The sequence below is a fragment of the Bombina bombina genome, chromosome 6, assembly GCF_027579735.1.
Source record: "Bombina bombina isolate aBomBom1 chromosome 6, aBomBom1.pri, whole genome shotgun sequence".
NCBI lineage: Eukaryota > Metazoa > Chordata > Amphibia > Anura > Bombinatoridae > Bombina > Bombina bombina.
In genome coordinates, this window is record NC_069504.1 from 905,692,489 (window position 1) to 905,710,755 (window position 18,267).

The window sequence follows — 18,267 nt, forward strand, 5'->3', positions numbered from 1 at the left end:
CAAGCAGGCCAGAAAGCCTACTTCCGCCCCTAAGACAGCATGAAGACAATGCCCCCTCTCCGGAGACGGATCTAGTGGGGGGCAGACTTTCTCTCTTCGCCCAGGCTTGGGCAAGAGATGTACAGGATCCCTGGACGTTGGAGATTGTATCTCAGGGATACCTTCTGGATTTCAAAACTTCTCCTCCACAAGGGAGGTTTCATCTGTCAAGGTTATCAACAAACCTAGTAAAGAAAGAGGCATTTCTACAATGTGTGCAAGACCTCTTAGTGATGGGAGTGATCCACCCAGTTCCGCGAACGGAACAAGGGCAAGGGTTTTACTCAAATCTGTTTGTGGTTCCCAAAAAAGAGGGAACATTCAGACCAATCTTAGACTTAAAAGTCTTAAACAAATTCCTAAGGGTTCCATCGTTCAAGATGGAAACCATTCGGACCATCCTACCCATGATCCAAGAGGGTCAATATATGACCACAGTGGACTTAAAGGATGCCTACCTTCACATACCGATTCACAAAGATCATTATCGGTACCTAAGGTTTGCTTTTCTAGACAGGCATTACCAGTTTGTAGCTCTTCCCTTTGGGTTAGCTACGGCCCGAGAATTTTTACGAAGGTTCTGGGCTCACTTCTGGCGGTACTAAGACCACGAGGAATAGCGGTGGCTCCGTACCTAGACGACATTCTGATACAAGCGTCAAGTTTTCAAAATGCAAAGTCTCATACAGAGCATTTCTGAGGTCGCATGGGTGGAAAGTGAACGTGGAAAAGAGTTCTCTGTTACCACTCACAAGGGTTCCTTTTCTAGGGACTCTTATAGATTCTGTAGAGATGAAGATTTACCTGACGGAGTCCAGGTTATCAAAGATTCTCAATGCTTGCCGTGTCCTTCACTCCATTCCAAGCCCATCAGTAGCTCAGTGCATGGAAGTAATCGGCTTAATGGTCGCGGCCATGGACATAGTGCCATTTGCGCGCCTGCATCTCAGACCGCTGCAACTATGCATGCTAAGTCAATGGAACGGGGATTACTCAGATCTGTCCCCTTTGCTAAATCTGGACCAGGAGACCAGAGATTCTCTTCTCTGGTGGTTGTCTCGGGTTCATCTGTCCAAAGGAATGACCTTTCGCAGACCAGATTGGACGATTGTAACAACAGATGCCAGCCTACTAGGCTGGGGAGCAGTCTGGAATTCCCTGAAGGCTCAGGGATCGTAGACTCAGGAGGAGAAACTCCTCCCAATAAACATTCTAGAATTAAGAGCAATATTCAATGCTCTTCTAGCTTGGCCTCAGTTAGCAACACTGAGGTTCATCAGATTTCAGTCGGACAACATCACGACTGTGGCTTACATCAATCATCAAGGGGGAACCAGGAGTTCCCTAGCGATGTTGGAAGTCTCGAAGATAATTCGCTGGGCAGAGTCTCACTCTTGCCACCTGTCAGCGATCTACATCCCAGGCGTAGAGAACTGGGAGGCGGATTTTCTAAGTCGCCAGACTTTTCATCCGGGGGAGTGGGAACTTCACCCGGAGGTATTTGCTCAACTGATTCATCGTTGGGGCAAACCGGATCTGGATCTCATGGCATCTCGCCAGAACGCCAAGCTTCCTTGTTACGGATCCAGGGACCCGGGAGCGGTGCTAGTAGATGCACTAGCAGCACGTTTTCCGTTGCTACCTCGACTGATTGCCAGGATCAAACAGGAGAGAGCATCAGTGATTCTGATAGCGCCTGCGTGGCCACGCAGGACCTGGTATGCAGACCTAGTGGACATGTCGTCCTGTCGACCATGGTCTCTACCCCTGAGGCAGGACCTTCTAATTCAGGGTCCTTTCAACCATCCAAACCTAATTTCTCTGAGGCTGACTGCTTGGAAATTGAACGCTTGATTCTATCAAAGCGTGGGTTTTCGGATTCGGTTATTGATACATTAATACAGGCTCGGAAACCTGTTACCAGAAAAATTTACCATAAGATATGGCGTAAATATTTATATTGGTGTGAATCCAAGAGTTACTCATGGAGTAAGGTTAGGATTCCTAGGATATTGTCCTTTCTACAAGAGGGTTTAGAAAAGGGCTTATCCGCTAGTTCACTAAAGGGACAGATTTCTGCTCTGTCTATTCTTTTACACAAGCGTCTGGCAGACAATCCAGACGTCCAGGCTTTTTGTCAGGCTTTGGCTAGAATTAAACCTGTATTTAAAACTGTTGCTCCTCCTTGGAACTTAAACTTGGTTCTTAAAGTTCTGCAGGGTGTTCCCCTTCATTCCATTGATATTAAACTTTTATCTTGGAAAGTTCTGTTTTTGATGGCTATTTCCTCGGCTCGAAGAGTCTCTGAGTTATCTGCCTTACATTGTGATTCCCCTTATCTGATCTTTCATTCAGACAAGGTAGTCCTGCGTACTAAACCTGGGTATTTACCTAAGGTTGTTTCTAACAAGAATATCAATCAAGAGATTGTTGTTCCATCATTATGTCCTAATCCTTCTTCAAAGAAGGAACGTCTTTTGCATAATCTAGACGTAGTCCGTGCCCTGAAGTTTTACTTACAGGCAACTAAAGATTTTCGGCAAACTTCTTCTTTGTTTGTCGTTTACTCTGGACAGAGGAGAGGTCAAAAGGCTTCGGCTACCTCTCTCTCTTTTTGGCTTCGTAGCATAATACGTTTAGCCTATGAGACTGCTGGTCAGCAGCCTCCTGAACGAATTACAGCTCATTCCACTAGAGCTGTGGCTTCCACTTGGGCCTTTAAGAATGAGGCCTCTGTTGAATAGATTTGCAGGGCTGCAACTTGGTCTTCACTTCATACTTTTTCCAAATTTTCCAAATTTGATACTTTTGCTTCTTCGGAGGCTGTTTTTGGGAGAAAGGTTCTACAGGCAGTGGTTCCTTCTGTTTAAAGTTCCTGCCTTGTCCCTCCCATCATCCGTGTACTTTAGCTTTGGTATTGGTATCCCATAAGTAATGGATGACCCGTGGACTGAACATACTTAACAAGAGAAAACATAATTTATGCTTACCTGATAAATTTATTTCTCTTGTAGTGTGTTCAGTCCACGGCCCGCCCTGTCTTTTTTGAGGCAGGTTCTAAATTTTAAATTATAACTCCAGTCACCACTGCACCCTATAGTTTCTCCTTTCTCGTCTTGTTTCGGTCGAATGACTGGATATGACATGTGAGGGGAGGAGCTATATAGCAGCTCTGCTTGGGTGATCCTCTTGCAACTTCCTGTTGGGAAGGAGAATATATCCCATAAGTAATGGATGACCCGTGGACTGAACACACTACAAGAGAAATAAATTTATCAGGTAAGCATAAATTATGTTTTTTTATTATATCGATGACAAATTGCTTCCTTTTCTATCCTGCACCTTCACAGATGGTAGTGACTTGGATGCTGTTAGCCATGGTAGCATGGATAGTTCTATCGATATGAACCCCCCAGAACAGACACCTTTCCACACTGATGTAACCAGTGCAGACACTGCTGATGACAGATCTAGCACAGGTATGCAATGCGTGGATATAATGTATTGGTTAGCAAAACAATGTTTTTGCAAAAAATATTTAGAATTGTTATTCGATTTCTTTTTCTTAGGAGGGCAATCTGATCTTGGGTATAGCTCATTGTCCAAAGAAGAAGTACGTAGAGGAGCAGTGCATGACATAAAAGAGGAAAAAGAAGACTCAAGAGAGAGTGACATCAGTTCATGTATGTATTACTTGTATGTGTAGACATCACTCCTATCTTCATCTGATAACACCCAAATTCTTTCACTGTCCTATGCCTTCTATACATTTTTTTTATAATTGATAATTTCTGGAAAACTAGAAGCATGTAACAAGTGAGCAAAACATACTACTAAATCAGCAAGCAGACTTAAGTTCAGAGTACAATATAGGGCAAGCAGTACAGATTTGAATGTTGAGGGATAGTTGTGTCAAACACGCTTTGATTTAGTTCAGGCATATATTTAGTGAATGCTTATTTAGTTAATGTCTGTTATTTCTGTAAGTCATCAATTCTCTTATTCTCAGTGTCTGATGGTGAGAGCTCCAAAGGCAGCAGAGATGGTCTTCCTCAGCTTGTCAGTGATGTCTCAAAAGCAGAGTCTGTATCTAGTATTGTGAGAATGTCCAAAGAAGTTAACAGTGGTAAGCAAGCAAAACATGCTTTGTTTTCTTAACCAGCTACACAAACACTTAAAAGTAAAAGAAAATACAGGTAGCCCTCAGTTTACGCCGGGGTTAGGTTCCAGAAGGAATGGTTGTAAATCGAAACCGTTGTAAATTGAAACCCAGTTAATAATGTAAGTCAATGGGAAGTGAGGGAGTTAGGTTCAAGGCCCCTCTCAAAATTGGCATAAGTAACACCTAATACATTATTTCTCTTGTTAAGTGTATCCAGTCCACGGATCATCCATTACTTATGGGATATTAACTCCTCCCCAACAGGAAGTGCAAGAGGATTCACCCAGCAGAGCTGCTATATAGCTCCCCCCTAACTGCCATTACCAGTCATTCTCTTGCACCCAACGAATAGATAGGATGTGTGAGAGGACTGTGGTGATTATACTTAGTTTCATACCTTCAATCAAAAGTTTGTTATTTTATAATAGCACCGGAGTGTGTTATTCCTTCTCTGGTAGAATTTGAAGAAGAATCTACCTGAGTTTTTCTATGATTTTAGCCGGAGTAGTTAAGATCATATTGCTGTTTCTCGGCCATCTGAGGAGAGGTAAACTTCAGATCAGGGGACAGCGGGCAGATTAATCTGCAAAGAGGTATGTAGCAGCTTATTATTTTCTGACAATGGAATTGATGAGAAAATTCTGCCATACCGATATAATGTAAACTCAGCCTTAAATGCAGTAGCAGCAACTGGTATCAGGCTGTCATGTATGTATATTTTACACTTCAGTATTCTGGGGAATGGCACTTCACTGGAATTATACTGTATGCATAAAACTTTAGCCTAATTTGCAGGGACTAGCAACAGGCTTTTTAATATCACTCAATTTATTAATGTTAAACGTTTTTTGCTGGCATGTAAAATCGTTTAATTTTCTGAGGTACTGGGTGAAAAAAATGTTTTGGGCACTATTTTTTTCCACTTGGCTGTCGTTTTATTTAATTTATGACAGTTTACTGATCTCTCTCACTGTTATGTGTGAGGGGGAGGGGCCTTTTTTGGTGCTTTTGCTACGCATCAAAAAATTCAGTCAGAAGTTTATTGTCTTCCCTGCATGATCCGGTTCATCTCTACAGAACTCAGGGGTCTTCAAAACTTGTTTTGAGGGAGGTAATCACTCACAGCAGAGCTGTGAGATTGTAGTTGACTGTGATAAAAAAACGTTTATTTCTGTATTTTTTTTCTGCTATCAGGGTTAGTTATCCTTTGCTAATGGGAGCAATCCTTTGCTAAAATTGTGTTTTTTTACAAAGATTTGATGCTATAACTTTTCAGTTTATTAATTTTCAACTGTCATAACTTTTTCTGTGCTTCTTATAGGCACAGTACGTTTTCATATTATAGTAAATTACTTGAAAAGTATTTCCAAGTTGCTAGTTTATTTGCTAGTGTGTTAAACATGTCTGATTCAGAGGAAGATATCTGTGCTATATGTGCTAAAGCCAAAGTGGAGCCCAATAGAAATTTATGTACTAACTGTATTGATGCTACTTTAAATAAAAGTCAATCTGTACAAATTGAACATATTTCACCAAACAACGAGGGGAGAGTTATGCCGACTAACTCGCCTCACGTGTCAGTACCTGCATCTCCCGCTCGGGAGGTGCGTGATATTGTAGCGCCGAGTACATCTGGGCGGCCATTACAAATCACATTACAGGATATGGCTACTGTTATGACTGAAGTTTTGGCTAAATTACCAGAACTAAGAGGTAAGCGTGATCACTCTGGGATGAGAACAGAGTGCGCTGATAATATTAGGGCCATGTCAGACACTGCGTCACAATTTGCAGAACATGAGGACGGAGAGCTTCATTCTGCGGGTGACGGTTCTGATCCAAACAAACTGGATTCAGATATTTCAAATTTTAAATTTAAGCTGGAAAACCTCCGTGTATTACTAGGGGAGGTGTTAGCGGCTCTGAATGATTGTAACACAGTTGCAATACCAGAGAAAATGTGTAGGTTGGATAAATATTTTGCGGTACCGGCGAGTACTGACGTTTTTCCTATACCTAAGAGACTTACTGAAATTGTTACTAAGGAGTGGGATAGACCCGGTGTGCCGTTCTCACCCCCTCCGATATTTAGAAAGATGTTTCCAATAGACGCCACCACACGGGACTTATGGCAAACGGTCCCTAAGGTGGAGGGAGCAGTTTCTACTTTAGCTAAGCGTACCACTATCCCGGTGGAGGGTAGCTGTGCCTTTTCAGATCCAATGGATAAAAAGTTAGAGGGTTACCTTAAGAAAATGTTTGTTCAACAAGGTTTTATATTGCAACCTCTTGCATGCATTGCGCCTGTCACGGCTGCAGCAGCATTTTGGTTTGAGTCTCTGGAAGAGACACTTGAATCAGCTCCATTAGATGAGATTACACACAAGCTTAAAGCCCTTAAGTTAGCTAACTCATTTATTTCAGATGCCGTAGTACATTTAACTAAACTTACGGCTAAGAATTCCGGATTCGCCATTCAGGCACGCAGAGCACTGTGGCTAAAATCCTGGTCAGCTGACGTTACTTCTAAATCTAAATTGCTTAATATACCTTTCAAAGGGCAGACCTTATTCGGGCCCGGGTTGAAAGAAATTATCGCTGACATTACAGGAGGTAAAGGCCATGCCCTGCCTCAAGACAGAGCCAAACCTAAGGCTAGACAGTCTAATTTTCGTTCCTTTCGTAATTTCAAAGCAGGAGCAGCATCAACTTCCTCTGCACCAAAACAGGAAGGAGCTGTTGCTCGCTACAGACAAGGCTGGAGACCTAACCAGTCCTGGAACAAGGGCAAGCAGGCCAGGAAACCTGCTGCTGCCCCTAAGACAGCATGAATCGAGGGCCCCCGATCCGGGAACGGATCTAGTGGGGGGCAGACTTTCTCTCTTCACCCAGGCTTGGGCAAGAGATGTCCAGGATCCCTGGGCGTTAGAGATCATATCTCAGGGATACCTTCTAGACTTCAAATTCTCTCCCCCAAGAGGGAGATTTCATCTGTCAAGGTTGTCAACAAACCAAAGAAAGAAAGAGGCGTTTCTACGCTGCGTACAAGATCTTTTATTAATGGGAGTGATCCATCCGGTTCCGCGGTCGGAACAAGGACAAGGGTTTTACTCAAATCTGTTTGTGGTTCCCAAAAAAGAGGGAACTTTCAGGCCAATCTTGGATTTAAAGATCCTAAACAAATTCCTAAGAGTTCCATCGTTCAAAATGGAAACTATTCGGACAATTTTACCCATGATCCAAAAGGGTCAGTACATGACCACAGTGGATTTAAAGGATGCTTACCTTCACATACCGATTCACAAAGATCATTACCGGTATCTAAGGTTTGCCTTTCTAGACAGGCATTACCAGTTTGTAGCTCTTCCATTCGGATTGGCTACGGCTCCGAGAATCTTCACAAAGGTTCTGGGTGCTCTTCTGGCGGTACTAAAACCGCGAGGAATTGCGGTAGCTCTGTACCTAGACGACATTCTGATACAAGCTTCAAGCTTTCAAACTGCCAAGTCTCATACAGAGTTAGTACTGGCATTTCTAAGGTCGCATGGATGGAAGGTGAACGAAAAGAAGAGTTCTCTCTTTCCACTCACAAGAGTTCCCTTCTTGGGGACTCTTATAGATTCTGTAGAAATGAAGATTTACCTGACAGAAGACAGGTTAACAAAGCTTCAAAATGCATGCCGTGTCCTTCATTCCATTCAACACCCGTCAGTAGCTCAATGCATGGAGGTGATCGGCTTAATGGTAGCAGCAATGGACATAGTATCCTTTGCACGCCTACATCTCAGACCGCTGCAATTGTGCATGCTAAGTCAGTAGAATGGGGATTACTCAGACTTGTCCCCTACTCTGAATCTGGATTAAGAGACCAGAAATTCTCTTCTATGGTGGCTTTCTCGGCCACATCTGTCCAGGGGGATGCCATTCAGCAGGCCGGACTGGACAATTGTAACAACAGACGCCAGCCTACTAGGTTGGGGCGCTGTCTGGAATTCTCTGAAGGCAAGGCTCAGGGACAATGGAATCAGGAGGAGAGTCTCCTACCAATAAACATTCTGGAATTGAGAGCAGTTCTCAATGCCCTTCTGGCTTGGCCCCAGTTAACAACTCGGGGGTTCATCAGGTTTCAGTCGGACAACATCACGACTGTAGCTTACATCAACCATCAGGGAGGGACAAGATGCTCCCTAGCAATGATGGAAGTATCAAAGATAATTCGCTGGGCAGAGTCTCACTCTTGCCACCTGTCAGCAATCCACATCCCGGGAGTGGAGAACTGGGAGGCGGATTTCTTAAGTCGTCAGACTTTTCATCCGGGGGAGTGGGAACTTCATCCGGAGGTCTTTGCCCAAATACTTCGACGTTGGGGCAAACCAGAGATAGATCTCATGGCGTCTCGACAGAACGCCAAGCTTCCTCGTTACGGGTCCAGATCCAGGGATCCGGGAGCGGTTCTGATAGATGCTTTGACAGCACCTTGGACCTTCGGGATGGCTTATGTGTTTCCACCCTTCCCGATGCTTCCTCGATTGATTGCCAGAATCAAACAGGAGAGAGCATCAGTGATTCTAATAGCGCCTGCATGGCCACGCAGGACTTGGTATGCAGATCTAGTGGACATGTCATCCTGTCCACCTTGGTCGCTACCTCTGAAACAGGACCTTCTGATCCAGGGTCCCTTCAAACATCAACATCTAATTTCTCTGAAGCTGACTGCTTGGAAATTGAACGCTTGATTTTATCAAAACGTGGTTTTTCTGAGTCAGTTATTGATACCTTAATACAGGCTAGGAAGCCTGTTACCAGAAAGATTTACCATAAGATATGGCGCAAATACTTATATTGGTGCGAATCCAAGAGTTACTCATGGAGTAAGGTTAGGATTCCGAGGATATTGTCTTTTCTACAAGAAGGTTTAGAAAAGGGTTTATCCGCTAGTTCCTTAAAGGGACAGATTTCAGCTCTGTCCATTCTTTTACACAAACGTCTGTCAGAAGTTCCGGACGTTCAAGCTTTTTGTCAGGCTTTAGCTAGGATCAAGCCTGTGTTTAAAACTGTTGCTCCACCATGGAGTTTGAACTTAGTTCTTAATGTTTTACAGGGGGTTCCGTTTGAACCCCTTCATTCCATTGATATCAAGTTGTTATCTTGGAAAGTTCTGTTTTTAATGGCAATTCCCTCGGCTCGAAGAGTCTCTGAGTTATCTGCCTTACATTGTGATTCTCCTTATCTGATTTTTCATTCAGACAAGGTAGTTCTGCGTACTAAACCTGGGTTCCTACCTAAGGTGGTCACTAACAGGAATATCAATCAAGAGCTTGTGTTTCCATCTTTGTGTCCTAATCCTTCTTCGAAAAAGGAACGTCTGCTACACAATCTAGATGTAGTCCGTGCCCTGAAATTTTATCTACAGGCAACTAAGGATTTTCGACAAACGTCTTCCCTGTTTGTCGTTTATTCTGGTCAGAGGAGAGGTCAAAAAGCTTCGGCTACCTCTCTCTCCTTTTGGCTTCGTAGCATAATACGGTTAGCCTATGAGACTGCTGGACAGCAGCCTCCTGAAAGAATTACAGCACATTCTACTAGAGCTGTGGCTTCCACTTGGGCCTTTAAGAATGAGGCTTCTGTTGAACAGATGTGCAAGGCTGCAACTTGGTCTTCTCTTCATACTTTTTCCAAATTTTACAAATTTGACACTTTTGCTTCTTCGGAAGCTGTTTTTGGGAGAAAGGTTCTTCAGGCAGTGGTTCCTTCCGTATAAAGAGCCTGCCTGTCCCTCCCGTCATCCGTGTACTTTAGCTTTGGTATTGGTATCCCATAAGTAATGGATGATCCGTGGACTGGATACACTTAACAAGAGAAAACATAATTTATGCTTACCTGATAAATTTATTTCTCTTGTAGTGTATCCAGTCCACGGCCCGCCCTGTCACTTTAAGGCAGGTAATTTTTCCATTAAACTACAGTCACCACTGCACCCTATGGTTTTCCTTTCTCTGCATGTTTTCAGTCGAATGACTGGTAATGGCAGTTAGGGGGGGAGCTATATAGCAGCTCTGCTGGGTGAATCCTCTTGCACTTCCTGTTGGGGAGGAGTTAATATCCCATAAGTAATGGATGATCCGTGGACTGGATACACTACAAGAGAAATAAATTTATCAGGTAAGCATAAATTATGTTTTTTAAAGCTGTGAAATGAAGACTTTAAATGCTAAACAGCATTATAAACCTAATAAAATAATCACACAACACAGAATATATAATTAAACTAAGTTAAATGAACAAAAACATTTGCTAAACAGCATTATAAACCTAATAAAATAATCACACAACACAGACTTTACTTGCATTTTTCTGCAAACAGTTATTTTCTATGCATTCCAATCTGGACTGATTTATAGACAGGAAGATCTTGTTCCTTTGCAAGCTGCTTGATAGCTCAGGTCTGGTTAAACTGGTTAATTTCAGCTTGCTTGGCTTGCATATCTTTGCTGCAACACAAGCGGACAGCTCCACCTATTGGCTATTTTAATCAATGCACTGCTTCTCAATGCTTTTCAATAGCAGTCACATGACTGAAAAAAAAGGTTGTTATTCTGAAACGGTGCAAATTGAACCGTTGTAAACCGAGGGCCACCTGTACTTACTAAAGTATTTTAGAAGATAACTCCTTAAAAGGATGAAACATTTTAAAAGTATATAAAAGTAAAATATATTTACAATGTAATACGTGCAGTGTATCAAAGGATTTAGTTGTTACAAAACTTTTAACAATATTAAACATACAGTGCTCAAGACACATGTACAATTCTTGGCCTACTTAGCTACCCATCCTATTTTTTTCTCTCTACTGCTGCTTTCTTTCTGGTCACTGGTTCACCATATTGACACATTATAGCTTCAGTCCCTGTCTGCTACGTGTTTGCAGATTCCAAGTATCATACCAGAACTAGAGCTATCCCACATACCCTTCTCAATTGTGCTGGACTCTGAGACCACATCATTGTTAAATCCATGATTGATTTACCCTCTCGTAATGGATATGCCTCATTAAAACTATGATTGTTAGCACTATATATTTATTTTCAATGAGACTATGCTTTTGGTTTTACTTACCTAGAAGACCACATTACATTTTCTTTTCTTAAGAGCAGTCACTATTCTATATATATGTTGGTCCCCCATCTAGAGGATAGATGGCTTTCTTATTTTCTATATCCCACTAAGAGAACTCAATTTATAATCTCCTCTACCTCCTTGAATTCGCTCATTTGTAGTGAATGAGACCCACTGTGCTTCCTTTGATGGACAGTACTGAAGTAGGAAATACATCAGACAAGATGTACTTGTGATTTGCAACCAACCCAATTCACTTCTTCATCACACACTTGTGGTCCTCTCCCTTGAACATTCTCATCCTTTTGACCCTTCTCACCTTGGACCCAAACAGAACTGTGCATGATTCAGATACTCTTAACCAAGACCAGCTGTCTCACTAAAACTGCTTAGTCAAATCAAAATTTCTCTTCTGTTCTATTTGCAAGTTTAATGTCTCTCCTACTTATGGTAATATGAGTGCTCACTGGACATAAAAAGCTATGCCTCCTCGAACCCATCTACCAACGGAGGTATTCCACAATATAGCCCTTTATTTCGTAGGGTCTTAGAGATATTGCCTCCAGAGGTTACACAAACCATGGTTATAGTCAGTCCTCCTTGATTGACCAGTTTTTTTATTTTATAATATACTTTTTATTGAGGTAATGTGCACATACATACAAGCAAATCATGTACAGTTTTTCAAGGTTATCCACAAACAGATCAAATATTTTCTTTCTGACACAATAAAAATATACCTCAAATTTTTAAAATTGTAATACAGAATATACTCTGTATGAAAGTTTAATTAATACACAGTATAACACTCACCATTGAGATATATAGTGGCCTCTCTTGGACCACTGATCACTTAACTAGAGAACAGAGGGGATTGTCAGGGGGTAGGAAACAAACACGACCACTTATGGGTCCAGCAGATTATAAAGTAAACACTTATAACTATGAAACCATTTGCCTCCCATTAATCACAAAAAGGCCACTCTAGGAACTCATCCTGTAGAAAAGCTATGAGTGCATAGATTGATGACATGTGTTAAAGAATATGAATTGGAGCTCATCATAATTAAAGTTTGATTTTAACGCTTGCCCCGAGATAAAGCCCTTATTGGTGAACTTATCTAGACTAGTAAGCATGAAGGAATCTTAAAACAGTTATCTAAAGACTACAAAATAAATATGAGCCACATACATACATGTGGGTAGGAGTTAAAGAATCATCAGCCATGTAATTTGCCATATGAGGCTCTAATAACATCTAAATCAGGCCATGGATGAAAAGGCTATTTAACTTAAGGTCATGAAATAGTAAAGCTACAAAGATACTTACTATTTGAGCCTTCTCAAAAATGTACAAAGAACCACTTTAGCATTTCATAGGAGATAGACTCAATCTTGCACTTGCTTAAAATTATAATGCAAAACAGAAGCAAATTCCCACATATAATAACAAGCATAGTTGAGAAGAGGTCACAAGCACATTAATTAACCCATGAACAAAGAAAGATAACAGTATGAGCATCTAACAATAGCCATGTTAACATATCACATGAGGGAACCCTGAGCATATCTTGACAACATTCTTGGTAGATTCGACTGGCACCCCAGCATCCATAGACATAGCGGGGGAAAAAGGAACCCTAGTGTCGACTAATGCTAGCGAGGCCACATTTAATTTAAAATGTGACTATTTGATCTAACATAGGCAGTTCCTAGACAGGCTCAATGTAATAGGTAATTGCGCTCTAAAGAGAGTTTTATGGAAGTTATATACTTAACCTACTTGTAGCCATGACTGACTAAAATAGAAAGGATCAACATATAGGTCCTATAATAAGTACAGTTGTATAATTATCAATAAAAAAAGACCATTGCAAACAAGAAGAATAAGATTGAAATCACATACTAAATGCAGTACAGATTATCTTAAACTGGTCATTTATCCCACTCCTATCTGTGACCAGAGAAGTATGGGACTACATTTCTTTGTCACAGAATAGAAAGTCTGTACTTTGAAAAGTCCCCCAAGAAATATATGGAGTGGACAGATAGCTAGAAGACAAAGGGCATTTAAATTATAGCAACCTGCTATGCATCTTACTAAATAGATACTGAACCTCCGCTCGTTCTCAGTCACCTGTCCTGAATTCAACTGCCCAGATTTCTGAAGAAAAAGGCATGTCACAATTAGGAAGACTTCATAAGACGGGCAGCATTTTTCCTGTGTCAATTGTAGCATGCTACCTCAAGTTGTCTGCATCCAGTTCCTCCAGAGTCATGTCGCAAATTAGGGTAAATTGTAGTTTATCCTTTAGGGCATACTTAGAAGCTCTCTCATTCATGTAGAGCCCCCAAGATTGGGCTCCAGACACAGTGCCATAAGGTTGAGCTGCGAGATCTGGATAATAATCAGTGCAAGAATACTTCGAAGTCCCCATAGAGTATCCTCCGCTTGGGTGGGAAGTTGTACTCTTCCCAAGCTAAATTTCCATCGTTCCAGATTCTATCGGCTTTTCCTGGGATGTACTTAATCCTGATTAGATCTTCCCTAGGCTGTGTTTATAATGGATATTATACTTGGTTCCAGGCTGTGAAAACTGCTGAACTTTCTGCTCCCAAACATCAATTGCCACTATGATGATTCCTCTTAGTGCTGGCAAATTCTCGGAAAAACAAAAGCTCAAGATCAAATAGTATTAAAGCTGTTAAACATACGCTGGTATTGTTCCAATTCTTGCAGTTGACTAAAATGGGGATGTTAGATGATTTAGTATAGGCCGCTGCGCAAATCTCCAATGGTCCACATTGAGGCTCACAGTGAGGCTATTCCTAAAATATTGATAGTGATTAGTGTACAATAAGCTACTGATTTGAAAGGTATATTGTATAAAGGTAGTTATGATTTCTGGCCTCTGATTATCAGCGGATTATCGTGATGGTATACGGAGCTCCCAATGTAGCATCCAATCATCTTTTTGTCTGTTTTGTCCCCCTTTGATTACCACCTGCATGGGTAGACCAGTCAACATTTGTTTGGACTTTGATTTACTAAAGGAGGTATCTTTTCCCCATGAAACATTTTGGCAATGCCTTAAGCTCACCCAGTCAGCCACACTGTTCATCTCCAAAAGCTGCTATGGATGCTTTTCTTTCCTAAGATATGGTTAGTCCACAGCTTCAGCAATTACTGTTGGGGAATATCACTCCTGGCCAGCAGGAGGAGGCAAAGAGCACCACAGCAAAGCTGTTAAATGTCACTTCCCTTACCCATAACCCCCAGTCATTCTCTTTGCCTTCGGTGCAAGGAGGAGGTGAAGTTTTGGTGTCTAAAGAGATTGGATTTATTTCACTTCAATCAAGATTTTATTATTTTGAAAGCAAGAGTAGGTTTGCTCTAATCTTTCCTCTCAAGATTGGGTCTAGCCGTACTCCACATTAGTCTCTTCAGTAGGGCAGTGGTGGCTTTTAAGCAGTTAGGAACTTGTAAAGTGGACTTCGCTGCGTTTTCCTAACATGTTGCTGCCCTGGTATAGAAAGCCGGAGTAGGTTTACTCTGATCTTTCTTTTTTTCACAGGTCTCTGTAAGGAGTGGCTTCCTTTCACGCCGGGTGAGCCGTCTGACTGCCGGGCGGCTAGATTGCAGCTAAGTGCATTTTGATCTTCTGGTAGGAGTCTGCACATTTCTAGGGACACATAGATCCTCAGTAGGATTGACTTATGGCAGTATGCAGGCACACCGTATGTATGTGAGAGGAAACTGGAGGGTACATACTCATTCTGGGCAGGAAGGAGTTAAGCCTTTTCATATGGCTCTTATTTGAATCCCTCATAAGCTTTATTGATGGGCTATGGCACTATCGTACACCTTTAGAAGAACACTGGTTATGTTTTTGAGGGAACATGTTTTCATATAGTTGCTGAGTGCAGTAACTTTGCCACTAGAGCTTCAAGATATCGCTCTGTGTTTTTTTTCCCCCTCAGTGTCACATTACAGGCGAGCTGGAGGGCGAGGAGGCTTACATGGAATTGGTTCACTATTCGTTTTTATATTATGAACGGATGTTTTGTATACTGTGCTGCAATGTTTTGGCACTTTAACTTGAGAGGCTGCTATATAGTAACATAGTAACATAGTAGATAAGGTTGAAAAAAGACTGAAGTCCATCGAGTTCAACCTATACAAATCTAAAATACTTTCAAAAAGCTCCAGTTAAGCTAAAATAACCCCATTGAAATGTGACCCATTTAATACTAGCAATCATATCCATGAATTTTGTTTATATACAGAAATTTATCCAGACTATTTTTAAATGTATCTATGGTATTGGCATTCACTACCTCCTTTGGTAATGAGTTCCACAATTTTATTGCTCTTACAGTGAAAAAACGTTTCCGTTGCAGGAGATTAAATCTACTTTCCTCCAACCTTAAATTATGACCTCTTGTCAGAAACAATTTTCTTGGAATAAACAGAGCTTCTGCCATCTCTGTATATGGGCCTTGAATATATTTATATAAAGTAATCATGTCACCTCTCAAGCGCCTTTTTTCTAAAGAAAACAGACCCAGTTTGGCTAGCCTCTCCTCATAGGTTAATTTCTCCAATCCCCTTATTAGCTTTGTGGCCCTTCTCTGAACTTTTTCTAGTTCTGCAATATCTTTTTTAGCAATCGGTCCCCAGAACTGCACTCCAAACTCAAGGTGAGGTCTTACCAGGGCTTTATATAATGACAGAATTATGCTTTCCTCCCTTGAATCAATGCCTCTTTTAATACATGCTAGTATCTTATTAGCCTTTGAAGCCGCTGCCCTGCATTGTGCACCCATCTTTAGCTTGTTATCTATTACTACTCCCAAATCCCTTTCCTCCTGTGTTTGGCTAAGTCTTGTCCCATTTAAAAAATACGTAGCCTGCTTATTTTTACTTCCAAAATGTAGAACCTTGCATTTTTCCGTATTAAATCTCATTTTCCATTCACTTGCCCATAGTTCTAATTTTAGCAAATCCCTTTGTAAAGAGAGTTTGTCCTGCTCTGACCTAATGACCTTACTTAACTTAGTATCATCTGCAAAAATAGAGATGTCGCTATTTAATCCTTGCTCCAAGTCATTTATAAAAATATTAAAAAGAACAGGGCCCAGTACTGATCCCTGGGGGACGCCACTGATTACCTTTGTCCAATCTGAGTATGATCCATTTACTACTACTCGTTGCTCCCTATCTTTTATCCAGTTATTTATCCATGAGCTAACATTTTCAGCTATTCCCAGTCCCTTAATTTTGTGCATTAATCTCTCATGTGGCACTGTATCAAATGTCTTTGCAAAATCTAAGTATATCACATCAACTGATTCCCCTTTATTTATATTTTTACTTACTTCCTCGTAGAATCTAATTAGATTAGTTTGACATGATCTATTTCTCCTAAAGCCATGCTGATTAGAACTCATAATCTTGTTTACACGAATATGCTCATCAATATAATCCCTTATAATCCCTTCAAATATCTTCCCCACTATTGATGTCAGACTAACTGGTCTATAGCTTCCTGGATCATCCCTGCTTCCCTTTTTGAAGAGTGGCACCACATCAGCTTTACGCCAATCCTGGGGTACCATGCCTGAAGATAATGAGTCTTGAAAAATTAAGAGTAAAGGTTGGTCTATAACAGTGCTAAATTCCCTTAACACCCTTGGGTGTATTCCATCTGGGCCTGGAGTTTTATTTACCTTAATATTTTCCAGTTTTTTCCTGATATCCTCTAAACAAAACCCAGTTAGTGGTATGGACTGGCATGTTCTATTCTGTTCCAAAGTATGATTCAATGGTTCCTCTCTTGTGTATACTGAAGAAAAAAACTGGTTTAGTACCTCAGCCTTCTCCCTGTCATTATTTATCATGCTACCCTCCACGCATTTTAATGTACCTATATTATCCTTCTTAGATTTTTTGCTATTTATGTACTTAAAGAACCTTTTAGGGTTAGACTTAGAATCCTTGGCAATTAATTTTTCATTTTCAATTTTGGCTAATTTGATTGCTTTTTTGCATGCTTTGTTACATTCCTTATAAATATTGTATGCTGAGTCTGTACTATTTTCTTTTAATAATTTAAATGCCCTACGTTTTTTCCTAATTTCTCTTAACACATTTTTATTTAACCATAATGGCTTTGTTTTTTTATTTTTATAACCATATGGTATGTGTTGATATGTATATTTATTTAACACATTTTTCAATATTATCCATTTATCCTCTGTATTTTTATTAGAAAATACATTGTCCCAATTTATATTATTTAATGATTTCCTTAAATCGTTGAATTTTGCTTTTTTTGAAATTAAAAGTCTTAGTTAAGCCTTTAAAACACTGCATATGAAAAGAGATTTCAAATGTGACCATGTTATGATCACTGTTACCCAAATGTTCTTTAACTTCTATGTTTGATATTATATCTGTATTGTTTGATAGCACTAAATCCAATATAGCTTTACTTCTAGTTGGCTCCTCTATTAATTGTGACAAGAAGTTATCCCTGAGTACATTTAAAAATCTTAGCTGAATTACTAGTTTCATTGGCCCAGTTTATATCAGGGTAGTTAAAATCTCCCATAATTACAGCACTGTTATTAGCAGCCTTACCTATTTGGATAAGTAGTTGAGTTTCCTCCGGGTCACTAATGTTGGGAGGCTTGTAGCTAGTTCCTAGTAATATTTTTTTAGGATTTTTCCCCCCACTCTTTATTTCAACCCACAGGGTCTCTACATTGTCACTTGTATCATAAATATCTTCCCTTATTGTAGGTTTAAGGTTAGGTTTAATATACATGCAGATTCCTCCACCCCTTTTATTATTCCTGTCCCTCCTAAATAAAGTATACCTCTCTAAGTTAACTGCCCAGTCATGTGAATCATCCCACCAAGTTTCAGTTATACTGATAACATCATA

The 18,267-nt window shown here is 40.6% G+C and overlaps 1 protein-coding gene across 2 annotated transcripts in view; it reads left to right on the forward strand.

The window, feature by feature from the left end:
- The window catches only part of DENND4A (DENN domain containing 4A), an 858,339-nt gene that overhangs the window by 537,404 nt on the left and 302,668 nt on the right, over positions 1 to 18,267 (forward strand). For both annotated transcript variants that reach the window (XM_053718534.1, XM_053718535.1), the window contains exons 19-21: positions 3,390 to 3,518; positions 3,609 to 3,722; positions 4,049 to 4,165. In XM_053718534.1, coding sequence (XP_053574509.1) covers positions 3,390 to 3,518; positions 3,609 to 3,722; positions 4,049 to 4,165 — 360 coding nt within the window. The remainder of the gene's footprint in view (positions 1 to 3,389; positions 3,519 to 3,608; positions 3,723 to 4,048; positions 4,166 to 18,267) is intronic.